Below are 14,940 nucleotides of genomic sequence, written 5' to 3'. Positions count from 1 at the left end.
CAGCAGGGTGGTGAGGAGTGTACAGGATTGGTCAGGCAAACAGTGTGATTGGGCAAACTGTGATTGGAGGAAGGATGCTTGGGGCAGAGGCACTGCCCACGCACATGCAGCACCCTGGCATTGCGCTTGGCAACTCCCACCAGTGTTTTCTCTCAGGGACCTGCTGGTGTGGTTTTCCTGCCCCTGCCTCTCATGGGTGGACTGTAGCAGCCCAGGGGCACCACCGTCACCTGGGGGTGCCTGGTGGTGTGCACGGGTGGCTGTGGGCTCCGAGGGCCGGGGCCTCTGCTTTCCAGGGCCTCCCCGCCCTCACACCCCCGCAGTGGATTCTTGTGATGCCACAGAAGTGAATTGGCAGATGGGAGCCTTGCTGAGTCCTTCTGTGGCACCTCCTCTGCTCTGGCCAACAGCAGACCCACCTGTAGGGGCTTTGCCCCTGGCCCCAGGTTCCACCTCAGGACTTTATTTCCAGGCGGGCTGAGTGCGAGGGATGTATTAGGACAGCCCCCTGGGCCAGGAGCAGGTCTCTGGATCTGGGGTCCATTTACCCTGCATTCTCTGGGCGTGGCATGTCTGGGAAGTGGGGCCTGCTGACCACCAGAGCAGGATGGCTAATTAAAAGAATGTGTTGGACATAGTTACGTCTTTCTTGAATGATTCAGAAGGCTCCACATGCTCTCAGGGTACCTGGTTTCAAAGGCTAGTTCTTACAACCTGGGGAAGGTTTGGTGACCAGGTTGCTCTCACCCCCTCGGCACATCCCTGCAGCCACCCCATACCCTAGGCCCCTTCCTGGGTGGTGCTTGCTAGCCGTCCCTCTGCCTGGACCACTGTGCCCTCCCTGCAGGTCTCTGCCCGGGTGCTGCCTGCAGCGCTGTTTCCCTGACCTTCTTCCTCCCCAACTATTTTAAATCTCAGAAGCTAAGCCTACCTTTAATTTTTCTCCTCAGTACTGCAGCCTCAGCATAGCCTCAGTGGGCACGCGTCTTTATCTTGTTCTGTGCTGGATACGCAGCATGAAGAACAGCATCCCGTACACGGAAGCAGCTCACCAGGTATCTGGGGTGCCTTCCTTCCCTCTTGGCCCCCTCCTCCTGACCAGGACCTGCCGAGTTGCTGGTGCATGCATGGGCCGGCGCGTTTGTGGAGACAGGTGGATGCGTGGGCCAGCGCGTTCGTGGAGGCGGGTGGATCCGTGGGCTGGCCCGTTTGTGGAGGTGGTTATATGCAGGGTGCAGTAAGCAGCCCTGCACCTGCTGCTCTGTGTTGGGACCCAGAGGTGTGGGCTGCGAGAAAGCAGGCACGGTGGCACCTGTCAGGGAGAGTCCCACCTGCTCAATGCCTCAAGTCTGTGTGTGGCTTCATGGGTCAGGGGACAGCAGAGCCCCACAGGTGGGTCACTGGACAGAGCCTAGGAAGGCGCAGCAGCTGGCCCATGTCCACCTTTGCTGGGCTCGGTTTACCCCCCTGTGAAGTTCAAAGAGCAGGGTGGTTGGGAGCTGAGATGGAATGGATGGAGTGGATGAAACTCTTGTGGCCACAGGTCCTCAGCCAGCACCACATCCCCCTCCCTGTGGGGCTGGTGGCCCAGCCCTGGGCACTGCGCCCCCTCCACGAACACGCCCACCCGCACAGCCGCCCCCTCCACGAACACGCCCACCCGCACGTCCGCCCCCTCCATGAACACGCCAACCCTCACAGGCCAGCTTCTCCCCCTCCTCCTTTGTCCTTGTCTCCCAAAGTAGCCCAGAGCCACCGGCACAGAACTACAGGGGGAAGAAACCTGGTCCCTGGGCTCAGGTGTGGAAGGGGCGGCTGTGCGGGTGGGCGTGTTCGTGGAGGGGGCGGCTATGCGGGTGGGCGTGTTCGTGGAGGGGGCGGCTGTACGGGTTGGTGTGTTCCTGGAGGGGGCAGCTGTGCGGGTTGGTGTGTTCCTGGAGGGGGCGGCTGTGAGGATTGGCACATTCATGAAGGCGGATGGCTGTGCGGGTTGGTGCGTTCCTAGAGATGGGCGTATGCACAGGGTTGGCGCATTCCTAGAGACAGGTGGCTGTGTAGGTTGGTGCGTTGGTGGAGGCGGGTGGTTGCATGGGTTGGCGCATTCATGGAGGCGGGTGGCTGTGGGGCTGGCGCGTTCATGCTGGGGACACGCTGGGGAGTCAGCACACAAGGACACTGGGGCTCAGAAGGCCCAGAATTGAGTCCCTCCTGTGAAACCAGTAACTGAGCGCGCATCCTTCTCTGTGAAAGGGGGGTGTGGATGCCAGCGGCACAGCCACTAAACAGGAACACCGCAGCGCAGGGGCCACGGGCAGCGGGCAGGCTGTCCCTTCCTGGCCTCCTCGTGTCCACCAGCTCCGGGAGGCCTCCAGTCCGGCCTTGCCTTCCCTGCTGCCACCACAGAGCAGGCCTCTGCGTGGGGTCACGCCCAGAGGTGGTGAAACGGCCACAAGGAAAACACAGGCAGCCCCAGGCCTGGCTCCTGCCTAGCAGATCCTTATCCAGTGGGGGACTGGGATGCCCACACCCTCTCCCCCGGCAGGGGTGGCCTCCAGAGCAGGCCCCGCAGCCAGAGCACGGTGTGTCCCGGGCCCTGGCGCCCTGCTGACGCCTAGGGAGGGAGTCTAAGCCCCTCCTCCTCCTGGAACTGGCCCAGCCTCCCGGCTGACTGCACTAGGGTGGCCGGTACGGCTTCCTGGCTCCATAAAATTGGTCTGCAAGGCAGGCGCCATGGCGCACACTTATAATCCCAGTGCTTTGGGAAGCTGAGGCAGGAGAATCACAAGAGCCTAGGAGTTCCAGCCTCCTATGCCAGGCAACATAGTGAGACCCCCATCTCTACAAAAACATTAAAAATTAGGCTGGGTGGTGCACCAGTAATCCCAGCACTTTGGGAGGCTGAGGTAGGAGGATCACTTGGGCCCAGGAGTTGGTGACCAGCCTAGGCAACATGGTGAGACCCCCATCTCTACAAAAGGTTAAAAAACTAGCTGAACATAGTGGTGCATTCCTGTAGTCCCAGCTACTTGGGAGGCCGAGGTGGGAGAATCACTTGAGCCCAGGAGGTTAAGGTGCAGTGAGCTATGATGGTGCCACTGCACTCTGGCCTGGGCGACAGGGCAAGACCCTATCTCCAAAAACAAGCAAAAACATTGATCTGCAGTCTTAGTCCCAGGGCAGGGAACACACAAGCTGGAAGATATCTAGATGCCCTCTGTGTGGTGACGAAAAGGCTGCGGTGACTTATGCATGTATTCAGCCAGCAGGTATGGAGCACCTCCCCTTTGCTGGACATGTGGCTGCCCTGGGGGAGCGGGGCCTCTGCCTGCAGGGCCTGGGTAGGGGAGATAGGGGCAGACTGGGGGAGGTGGGGGGACATGGAGTCAGATTGAGGGAGAGATGGGGCAGATTGGGGAGATGGCAGATTGGGTGAGATGGGGCTGACTGGGGGACATGGGGCACATGGAGTCAGTTTGGGAAAGGGGCAGATTGGGGAGATGGCAGACTGGGGGAGATGGGGCAAATTGGGGGAGATGGCAGATTGGGGAGATGAAGCTATGATGGGGCAGATCCTGGGAGATGGAGGGACATGGAGTCAGACTGGGGGAGAGATGGGGACAGACTAGGGGAGATGGGGAAGTAGGGGGACGATGGGGGCCGTGTGGGGGTGGTAAGAGGCAAGCACGTGCCACGGGCAGGGGCGCTGCGTTGGGGGGGGGGTGGGAGAGGGGTGTTCCCTGCGCGTTCGGGAGCTGCCGAGAGCCACACGGCTCGTGCAGCTGGACCGGAAGCCGTGGTGGCCAGAGCAGCCTCGTGGGAGGGGCCGGGGGCGGCAGCGGGGTCCCCTTACCCTCCCCCCGCCGAAGCCCCGCCCTCCCCGCGCCGAGGTCCCGTCCCCGCAGCGCGCGGTGGCGTCACCGTCCAGCCGGCTGGATCTGGTTCCAGCCGCGCCGGGCCGGCTGGGCATGCGCGGTGTGCGGGCGCTGCGGGGGATGCTGGAGGCACGGTCCGGGCGGTGCGCACTGCGGCCGTATCCCTGCCCCGGCGCCGTCCGTGCCCGCGGGACCTGACAGCCGGGGCAGAGGTCAGTGCGCGGGGTCGTGGCCCGGACCCGGCCTACAGGGAGGGGAGGGGAAGGGAGATGGGAGGAGAGGAGCCCGCCCCAGCCCCGCCCCGCGGCGGCAGGTGGGCGCTCCCGCGGGAGGCTAAGGCGTCGGAGCGGTGTTGCGGGCCCCGCTTCGCCCTGCAGAGCACGGGCAGGCCCTGGACAACCTTGCTCCTCCTCCCACTCTCCTGGGGACGCGAGACCCGGCCGTGGGAGGCAGGGCGGGGGTCCAGGCCATGTGGGCGCTGTAGGAGCGGCCAGGGTCCCTAGCCGCGAGGCAGCCACCGGGGAGACTCGAGCTGTGTGGACCCCGGGAGGTCTGCAGTCGCCAGGTGACCCTGAGCGCCCCTCCCCGGGGAGGGCCCGTGCCACCCGCAGCGCCGCCTCACTCCTTCCTTTGCCTTTGCTTGGGGAGAGGAAGCCTGGGGCTTCCTTGCCTGGGGTGAGGCGGCCCCCACTGGCGCGGCGGACGCTAGTGAGAAGCGGTGTCAACTAAAGAAAAGACTCGCGGTGAAAACAACTGGGTTACCTTTCCTCGGAAGTCTTCCTGAGGACGGCACAGCAGGCCGGCCGCTCCTTCCAGAGGCTCAGCGCGGGCCTGCGCAACCCCGCCCGGGTTTGGGTGGAGAGCGCAGACGGCTTTGGTGCCAATCTTTCCTCTTCTAAAGAAGCTGTGACCCGGGCAGGAGATGGCCCGTGCTGGTTCTGTGCTGCCTCCTGGAGCATCTTCAGAGCGGCTGTGCACACAGCCAGGGGCCGGGACCAGGCGTCCACCTAGCCTTTTGCTTGGCCTCACAGCTGTAGAGACGGCAAGAATGGTGGCCGTTGCTTCAGTCCTTTGGTTCTGAATAACTCATCTCATTGACAGTGTGGTTTTTAGGAATTGGTTGTGTTCACTGAGGAGTTGTGGCAAAGTGAGGAAAACCTAACCCATCCTTAGTTCCCAAATGTGAGTGTTTTAAACTATGTAACAACTAACGAAACTGACAAATGGATATAGCTTATGGACATTGAATTTTGATTCTGCCATGTCCTCATTTTAGAGCCGGTAACGTGTCTTGATTTTTTTTGTAGCTCAAACATCTTCCAGGCTCCTGCAGGGCCTGAGCTGTAACTCCGCACCCAGGAGACCCTGGGGTGAGAAGGAAGGGGAGGGCCTCAGATGAGAATGTAGTTTTGGTGTTTTCAGTTTATACGAAAAGCCCTGGCATTTTCCCAACAACACAGAGCAAACCGGCCACATGGACAGAATGAAGCCCAGAGGCTGCCTGGTGAAGTGGGCAGCACGCTTGAAAATCCGCGTGTGCGGAGTGGCTTGGTTCCGTCTTCAGGGAGCATGTAAGGCCCTTTCTGGCGCTGCGGGAGCCTCGCCTTCTGCCCAGGCTTCCGAGCCAGGTGCTGGAGCCGCAGCAACAGAGGGGCTTGGATGTCTTTGCACTTTTCCGTATGTTTTTCAGACATTAATGATCTGATTTTCAGTACAGTGGCGGGATCAGCATTGAAGAACTGGGAGCGGCTGGGAGCTGACTTCCTGCAAGTGGTTGAGAAGTGGGCTTTGTGTATTAACCGCCCCTGTGCTTAGCGGCGCGGCTCAGCCCTGGCCGTGCTGCCCGAGGCCTGCTGGAGCTGCCTTCCCTTAGAAACAATGCTGCCTCCAACTGCTAGTTAGCTGTGGCTTCCACAGGAGAAGCCAAGGCAGGCTCGTTTTTTCACAGCTGGGAAGGACATGGGCCTGGCAGGGAGCTGCAGCACAGCCTCTGGCAACACAGAAGCACAGCTGTGCGTGACCCTTACCTGCCAGCCACGTGCCCAGCAGCCAGAGTGGTGGCCCCACATGAGCTCTTCAGCGATGCAGGCTGCAGCTATGCTCCACGCCTCAGTTGGCCCAATAGTAATGAAAGAAACGAGGAATGTCGTGAATCCTTAGAGTCCACATACTTAAGCTCAAATTAGAGCCGCCCAGCCCTACATGTGGTTACAAAGCGGCTGTTCGGTGGGGGCCTGTATCACTCCCCTGGATGTGGGTAAACGTCACCCAGAGGCCTTGCCAGCATCTGGGAGGTGACAGAGGGTCAGGGCCTCTGGGATCTGGAGACCCAGGGAGACCAGCTTTGGGGTCAGGAGGCCTGCTTCTGCCCAGCAGTTCACGATTCCCTCCAAGGCAGCTGAGGCTTGGAGCTGCTGCAGGGCCCACCCGGCCAGAGGGAGAAGGTAGGCCTCTGTCCCAGGCAGCGTCCTGGTGGGTGTACGTCCTGTGCCAGACGCTGGTCGTAGAGGCTGAGAAAGGAAAGGACCCCAGCCTGCCTCTGGTGGCCCAAGGAATGGAGGAAGCAGTGAAAGGCCCAAGACAAGGGATGCAGGAGTTTCCAGAGTGCAGGGAAATACGGAGCGAGAAACACCGGCCCCCAACTCCCATCGGGGAGCCATGCAGCCTCTGCAGGTGCTGAGGGGTTACAGGGCTCTGGTACCAGCGCCATTCCTCCTGAACAGGCAAGGTTGGTCCACATACCCCCGCACCCAGCTCTTGTGCTCCATGACTTCAGAATACACAAAGCTGTGTCCATAGGTCTTAGCAGCTGTGAGCCCCTCACCTGCACTGGGGGGTCCCCAACTGGCACCAGTGCCAGGACAGAGTCCCCCTCCCGACCTGACTTCTATACCTCCTCACCCACCTCTAGCACTGTCTTGCTCAGGCTTGCTCAGCACAGTACCCATCTCAAGTCCCCAGCACCCACACCCCAGTGAGTCCCCTGCACCCACACTCCAGTGAGTCCCCAGCACCCACAGCCCAGTGAGTCCCCTGCACCCACAGCCCAGTGAGTCCCCAGCACCCACAGCCCAGTGAGTCCCCAGCACCCACAGCCCAGTGAGTCCCCAGCACCCACACCCCAGTGAGTCCCCAGCACCCACACCCCAGTGAGTCCCCTGCACCCGCACCCCAGTGAGTCGCCTGTACTCTGTAGCCTCAGCTGCTGCTTGTCCTTCCCCACCTGGAATCGTTGGAACAGGGAGTGGTTCTCTTTTACGTCCCTGAGGCACCAAGCACAGGCTTTTCTCTTAGCAGCCACCACCCCAGTGATGGAGCTGATGGCCTATGCAGACTGGTCTCCAGCCTCCACCCTGGTCCAGAGCTGCCTCTAGGCCCTGAGCAGCAGATCCCAGCCTGCCCGCACCTAGGGCTAGGTCTCCAGCCGTCAGGACTGAGCTGCTACCAGCTGCTGGCTGGTTCCCTCTGGCTGGGAAGGTGTGGGGTGAAGGGGGTGCCTTTGTCTTCTTCAGCTGGCCCTGTGTCCCCATTGCCAGCATCTCCACACCTTCCCTTGTGATGCCTCCGACCAGATCAGACCAGAAGTGTGGGAGCCCCCCTGCCCACTCCCCCAGCGCCCTGGGCTCTTCTGCCTGCCCCTTCTGCCTCCGCATTGAAGAGTGTGCTCTTCAGCCAGGGATGGGTGTATAGTGATGCTGGGGAATGGACACCTGAGAAATTCTGGAGTGTGCGTCAAGTCTAAATAGCAGCTCTCAGGATCTCGGGTTTTTGTTTCCAGAAACCTGATCTGATCTTTATAAAAAGTGCTCCTCGTCCGTGCATTCTGCATGAGTCTCCCTCCCATCCAGTCCAGCGGCGCTGTCAGGCTCCGTGAAGAGAGGCTGGAAACCATAGAGGCCCTGGGAAGGCTCCTGTGGCGCAGGTGGCAGCAGAGAGGACAGCTCTCAGTCCTCACCCTCATCCTAGTGTTTAGCAGACTGCCTCACACCACAACTTTCCATTTTAACCCTTGAGTTAAGAGAAAAGCTGGAATAAAACATTTCTAATGTTGCTTGCGAAATTCAGCCCTGGCCACCGAAGGCACATGGGGCTCCCACATCTCTCCTGTCCCATGGATGCATTTCCTGGCATTTGTTGTAACCCGCCTGCGCCGTTGGTGTGTGGCTGAACTGAAGCTGTGTTTAGGAAACCCAGGTGCAAGGCCTCTGCGGGGCCTGGCCCGTTCCTGGTCCCGTGTGTGGAGTCACGTCTCTGGCAAGGGCTGCTTTTGAGGAGCTGAGGCTTCTCAGCTCCTCCAGGCGGGCGTAGGGAGGCAGGTCCTGCTGTCAGCCAAGCTGCAGGAAAAATCCTGTTAAAAATAACAGGAAAGCAGGGGCTGCGTACTGTGGACTCACACCTGTAATCCCAGCACTTGGGAGGCCAAGCAGGAGGATAACTTTAGCCCAGAAGTTTGAGAACAGCCTTGGTCCTGTCTCTACAAAAAAAGTGTAAAAACTAGCCAGGCATGGTGGCCCGTGCCTATAGTCCTGGCTACTTGAGAGACTGAGGTGGGAGGATTGCTTGAGTCCAAGAGGTCAAGACTGCAGTAAGCTGTGATGGTGCCACTGCACTCCAGCCTGGGCCACAGAACAAGACCATGTATCAAAAAGAAAAAGTAGCTATGGAAGGGCCTCGGGTCCCCTGACCAGGGCTGTAGGGCCGCTGCTCCAGCCCAGCCTTCTGCATGTGCTGAGATGTGAGCAGCGTCAGCCCTGGAGATCCTTACCCCTCTCTGTAGAATGAGGAGTCGGGCTGCCAGGGAGTGGGATCTGAGCGCATTGCTGGCCTGTGTGTGTGTATTTCCTGGGATAACGGCCCTACAGTCTTTGTTAGGTTCTCCAGTTGGAATGAGACCAAAGAGTCGGAATTTGGATGCAGAGAAATGTGGAGTAGGGCGGGAACCTCCTTCCTAGGAAGGAACCTGCGACCCTGCATGGAGGTCCCAGGTTCCCATGGCGCCTCGGGTATGGGGTTAGAGGGGCTCTGGGGCCGGGACTCTGTCCTGTCTTCAGCCTGGGTCTCTTGAGTTCAGGGAGTTTGAACTTGGGTGGAGAATAAGCCCCCGTGTGTTTTCACTCCAGCTGACACAAGCTTCTGCAGACCCAGCAGTGGCGGGTGTGGGTGCTCCCTGTGCCATCCATTGGGGACACCTCACGTGTCACTTGCGCTCAACCCACGTCACAGCTGCAGGAGCCGCCAGACCCTGCTGGTTTAATCATTGGATGCAGTGCTGAGGCACAGATGGCGCTGTTATAAAAACTTGGATGCCTACGCCTGCCTACGTCTGCTTGTGTCTCCCTGTGCCTGTGCATCCGGCCTCATGCATTTCAAACATCCTCTGAGAAGGGGCCACAGGCAGGTGCCACCTGTTGCCACGGCATCACAGCTGGAAGTGTCCCATGCTCTGCTGGGGCGGGGCGGCCGCTCTCCCTGTCCTCCAGGAGCTCACGTGTGCCTGCCTGTGAGCGCCTCGACGACAGAGCCGGCGCCCACCCCAGTGTCCGCGCCTGGACAGCAGAGTGGCCAGCTCGCCATGGAGATGTTGCTGCACTTTGTAGCAATTCCTGGGCTTCATCAAAGCAGCAGCTTCCGGACTCAGATGCATATGTCTGAGATGCTGTGTTTTAATCGGTATCAATGTAGAAGGGGAGATCATGTGGTGATCCACTGGTGTCCTAGCGAGGAAGTAACTGGGTCTCATGCACACGCTAGCTTAACCGCTGTGCTTTGTTGGGGGAGGGAGGGCAGGATTTGAGAGCTTGTGAGTTTTGTGAAATAACGGTCAATTAATCCCTTGTGTGATTCTGATCAGTAAGAAGACCCCATTGATGCTGTTGGTCAAGGGACTGTCATTTCAGAGTCCGGATCTGAATGTGATCCTGGCTGCTCTCTGAGGGTTGTCCTGGGAGGAAGCAGCAGAGGGCACGTGGGCATCCCGTGTTCCCTCATGATGGCTGTCACCTGCAATCACCTCAAAATAAAAGGCTTAATTTTAAAAACTCTTGTTTCTCAGAAAAAGCAATTTGCTACTGTGAGTTATGCTGTGGAATTCTAATAATTGGGGTAATAAATCTGATTAAGGTTTTCTTTAAACTGGAGCAGAATCCCTACAGGGCTGTGAGACATGGGACCAGGCTCCTGACCTTGGAAATCCTGGGTGGCGTCTAAGGCAATGCAGGGGAAAGAAAAGCTCATGGTCGAGTGGGCGCTTGTAGTCCAGGGGGCACCCATGGGCAGAGCCATGCTTCCCCACAGGCCTGTGTCCATCGTCTTGGAACAGGGAGTCACTCATGGGTGGGGATGTGCTTCCCCGCAGGCCTGCATCTGCCGTCTTGGGACGGGGAGTCACTTATGGGCAGGGACATGCTTCCCCGCAGGCCTGCGTCTGTTGTCATGGAATCGGGGGCAGGGTTGGGGTGACACAGTCCCCATGTGCACGTGTCCAGGGTTCTGGTCCTTCTTCCTGAGCCACCGTCACCATCATGGCTCACAGACGGTGCTACGGGGCTCCTGGTGGCTACAAGCAGACCACAGTGGACTGAGGGTTCGTTGCCCTGTCCAGGGGGCCTTGAATGCACCAAGACACAGCCCATCCAGTGTGACCTGGGCGCTGCTTCTACAGGGATGTCATCAGCTGTCACCTCGGTGTTGCCAAGGGACTTGTGCTTTCTGCCACCCCCTATAGGATCAAACAGTGTGACCCAGGCCGGGGGAGCTGCCCCCGATGCCTCTCAGGCTCCTGCTCCCCAAGACTCACGTTTGCACCCCAAAACCGAGCCTCCCCCCATGGAAGGGCACGCATCCCAGTGTGTTTGCCTCAGACTCCTGCTCCCCAAGACTCCCTGGCTTTGACAGGAGAGCAAGCCTCCCCTTTGGTCACCGGGCTGCAGGAGGACCCCACCCAGCCACGTTCACACCTCAGTTTGTGCCCACGCTAGGCGCCTGCTCCCACTGGGCAGGAGGTGCAGGCCTCCGGGAGGCACAGGCTGGGCCTGCTGGCCATGGATGTGGCCTTCCCAACTCCCTCATCACATCTCTGGTCTGCTCAGGGCCAGGCTCTGAGTTGCCACAGGTAACGGCCAGAGCCAGGTAGACCTTGAGTCTGAGGCTGAGATGGCTCCATGTGTACAATGCACGCTGGTTTCAAAGCTGTGGGGCGAGAAAAATGATGTAGTTTCATTAATAACTTTTTATGTGGGTTACCTGTTGAAGTGGCAACCCCTTGTTCCTGTAGGGCCCTAGCTCTGGCTTCCTGACTTGGACGCCACCAGCTAAGCCCCAGTCTGCATATCCCCGGGCCTGGACTTCCTGCCAGTGGGAGCTGGTGCTTAGCTAGGGCTCAATGAGGAGAACACAGATAGCAGGGTGTGTGTGTGTGTGCATGTGTGTGGGTGCATGTGCGCATGTGCATGCATATGTGTACACGTGTGTATGTGTGGGTGTGTACATGTGTGCAGGTTCGTGCGTGTGTGTGCGTGTGCACGTGTAGGTGGGGATTTCTGCCTGGGATGTGGGAACATCTGAGCCCCATGAGGACTTTGGATCTTTATTTAAATTTGGGCAAGTTCTGCTGGGTCTTCTGTTTCCTGCTGGAGTTATTTTCTTTCTACCGCATTTTGCAAAATAGAATGCGCTGAACAAACACAGGTGTTCCTACTGCAGCACAGGAAAGGCGAGGCGCCATGCCACCAAGGCACATGCGACTTTGAGTCCCAGATGCTGGACCTCAGAGTGCCTGGCCCTGTGTGCAGTGGGGGGCGGGGGCAGAGAAGACCCCTACCTCAAGCAGCTGCCCGAGGCAGTCAGTTCACATGGGGTTTTGCATGAGATCACACTGGAAAAGCTTCCCCTGCCTGGGAAACTCTAAGCCGTGAGTCCATTGCTCATTTTCTGAGAAGGAGGTGCAGGAGGGTGTGTGGCCGTCTCCCTGTCCTCCACCCCCCTGTGCGGAGCCCTCCCCATCTCCCCTGCCATCCAGGGATGTTCCCCGAGGGCCCGACACAGCGGCACTGGAGCCCTGGCACTGTTGCCCACTGGCATCACAGGACAGCAGCGCCCGCCTCAAGCACAGAGTGCCCTGCACGTCTATTGGACGGGGTCCAGGCCGGGTGACCCCTTTACCCGCACAGCAGGGCACGTCAGGGGATTCGGGCAGGGAACTCTGAGAGACAATGGGTCCTTTCTCTGTTGCCTGGTCTCTCCTCACACATGGTCGCCACTTCCCCAGGGAGCCTGAGCCTGGAGCCAGAGGCAGTGGCCCAATGCCCACAACCTGAGGTGCTCTAGGCCCGCGTGGTCCGGGCTCTTGGCAGACCCCACATCCTCAATGAAATGCTCAGCAGAGGACTGAGGTGTGTGGGTAGGCGCTGCCGTGTGCTGGCATGTGCTGGTGTGTCGTGTGCTGCCGTGACACGGGCGTGGGAGCGTGTTTTATCTGGTATCCTCGTGTGACACTTCAGACACCAGATGGTCCTGCCAAACAGACGCTGGTCCAGGGTCACTGCAGGGCGTCGGGAGTATTTCCATCTGGTCAGGCGACATCGGTGTCACATGGGCATTGCTCGCAGAGGGGCCAGGCCTCCGGAGGAAGGAGAGTGGCAGTCAGCACTCGATGACCTTTGGCCTTGCTTCACTGTGGGTGAGGAGCTGCCCACCAAGGGAGCCCAGGCCACGTGTCAGGACGCACTCCTGCCTTGGTGTCTCCATGAGGGCTGGGCATTAAGGCCACAGAGACCGTAGCTGCAGTCTTCCCCACCCTCTGAGTCAGCCCTGGGCCCCCCACCCTCTGTGTCAGCCCTGGTTCTCCCCGCTCTCTGGGTCAGCCCTGGGTCCTCCCTGATCTCCTGGGTCAGCCCTGGGTCTCCCCACTCCACTCTCCTTTCTTAGGTGAAGCCCCTGCTCCCTTAGACATGGGTGGTAGCAGAAAGTCTGGCTAGAAGAAGTACTTTTTCTAAACCCTGAATCCAAAGCAACGTGGATGCCTGAGGGCCCTGGCAGCTGAAGCATGAGCCCAGCCCCTGCAGCGTCTCCCGATGGCCCTGGTCCTGAGACAGGGACTTGCCCATTCATCCCCAGCCTCAGGTTGACAAAGACCTGCCCTCACGCCTTGGGGGGACAGGGAGCTCACACCTCTTCCTGACCCCTCCTCTCTTTCCTCACTCCCTAGTCCCCCCCACAACTTAGCAGGGACTGAGGAGCCGCCAAGGCCGCTTCCTGCTGTACCTGCCTGGTGCATGCCTGTGCTCAGCACGGCTGGGCAGGGAGGGAGGACCCGCAGGGAGGAAGGGGCTGTAGATGGAACTGGTGCCGGGATCCGAGAGCTGGGCTCAGGCCCGGGTGAGATTAACCAGAACGCTGCTGTGGCCGTGGCTGGGGCTCGTTTCTGTGTGTGGTGTAATATTCATGGTCGTCAGGAATATTTGTAACCATGGAGACTGGTGTCCAGTCCAGGGACCTGGTGCCAGAGCCGGTGCCAGGCCGGCTTTATAGAGCCCCTGTGTGTTTCTTCCGAGTTTCCTATTGGCTTAAATTCACTAAGCCACTCAGGTCTCCTGGGGATGATCATGGTGTTTATTTTTGCCAGTTCTTTTGGTTGGGGTGTGACTAGCAAGTGTTCCCCACCTTGGACATCTCCAGGAAGAGCCAGTGCGTCGTGGCAAAGCCCCCCGCTAGGGGGCACGGCTCACACAGGGCCCATGTCAGGCAGAGGGGCTGGATGGGTGGGGTGCGCAGGAAGGCGCCGTGGAGACTCTGCTGCCTCAGTTGAGTCTACGGGAATCTTTTCAAATCAAATTAGTGTCATTTCTTAGTGTCATTTCTTCTCTGTGTCTCTTGCCAGGAGTTGTAGGCATAAAGGAAGAAGATAATTGTCATGCAGTTATATCTTCTCTGGAAGCTGCTGGGCCGTTGATCTGCTTTGCTCCTCCCAGCCTTCAGGGTTTGACTTTGTGGTTTGTTTTCAGTTTGTTGAGTGCAGTGAACATTTTCATTGCCCTAGAAGCTGGTAAGGACTTGATGTTTAATTGCACAAGTGCTACGTTGCTCAGTGTAGTCTGTTGAGTGTTCACATTGTAAAATACACAGTGTAGATGAAGTGACGGGTCCCTTGGCCATGTCTCCATGCTGGCCCTTGGCGTCGCAGTTTATCTGTGTGGGTGTGCGTCCTGCGCGGGTGCCTGTCCTGCGTGGGTGCCTGTCCTGCGTGGGTGCCTGCTTGGGCGCGTGTCCTGTGTTGGGGTGTGTCCTTTGGGGTGCCTGTCCTGTGTGGGTGTATGTCCTTTGTGGGGGTGTGTCCTGCATGGGGACCTGTCCTGTGTGGGTGTGCCCTGTGTGGGTGCATGTCCTACATGGGGGTGTGTCCTGTGTGCGGGCGTGTCCTGTGTGGGTGCCTGTCCTGCACAGGGGCCTGTCCCGCGTGGGTGCGTGTCCTGTGTGGGTGCATGTTCTTTGTGGGGCACGTCCTGTGTGGGGGCATGTCCTGTATGACGCTTTCCATGCACATTGAATTGTTTTATGTGGAATCCTCGAGACAGCTAACCAAAAATGCAGAAGAGAGAATGTGTGACTACAATTTTAATTTTTCTTCACTTCATATGAGAGTCTATATTTCATCTGGTCTGAGATGCTAGAACTGTTCTAGCATTGAGATGAGGTAACTACACCTTCTACAGTTTTCTGCTTGCACTGGGATGGTCCAGAGACACTAAGCTGTAGATGTCACACATCTGTGAGTGGCCGATGCTTCCTTCCACGGGGGCCTGTCCCATCTGTGTGTCAGAAAACTGTCATGTTAGGAGAGAGGTTCTTCCCCTGACGGCATCGGTTCAAAGCTACCCAGCACACCTCTCCCTGGAGAGCGGCCCCACCCTGCAGGGTCTGTGGGCTGGACACTGGGCCTAGAGGCCCTCCAGGTGGCCCAAGATCCGCCCTTCCTAGACTCCTGGGGCCGGCAGGAACCTGGAGTCACCTCTGGCTGCCATGCCAGGCTTTGCATCTGAGGCCTGAAACTCAGGTCCCTAGAAGCGGCCCT

At 59.0% G+C, this 14,940-nt stretch overlaps 1 protein-coding gene across 4 annotated transcripts in view; it reads left to right on the top strand.

Annotated features, from left to right (window-relative positions):
- Window positions 1–14,940, top strand: part of CUNH7orf50 (chromosome unknown C7orf50 homolog) — a 131,960-nt gene that overhangs the window by 101,803 nt on the left and 15,217 nt on the right. The window contains exon 1 of one of the 4 annotated variants that reach the window (XM_021668815.2): window positions 3,168–3,266. The exons of the other annotated variants lie outside the window; for them this stretch is intronic. Coding sequence (XP_021524490.2) covers window positions 3,246–3,266 — 21 coding nt within the window. The 5' untranslated portion in view covers window positions 3,168–3,245. Of the gene's footprint in view, window positions 1–3,167; window positions 3,267–14,940 lie in introns of those variants that run through there. 4 annotated transcript variants of the gene reach the window in all.

Source organism: Aotus nancymaae, unplaced genomic scaffold, assembly GCF_030222135.1.
Source record: "Aotus nancymaae isolate 86718 unplaced genomic scaffold, 86718_ANA_hifiasm-v0.15.2.pri h1tg000263l, whole genome shotgun sequence".
Lineage (NCBI taxonomy): Eukaryota > Metazoa > Chordata > Mammalia > Primates > Aotidae > Aotus > Aotus nancymaae.
Note: the sequence above shows the minus strand (reverse complement) of the source record. Positions and strands in the feature narration are given on the sequence as shown.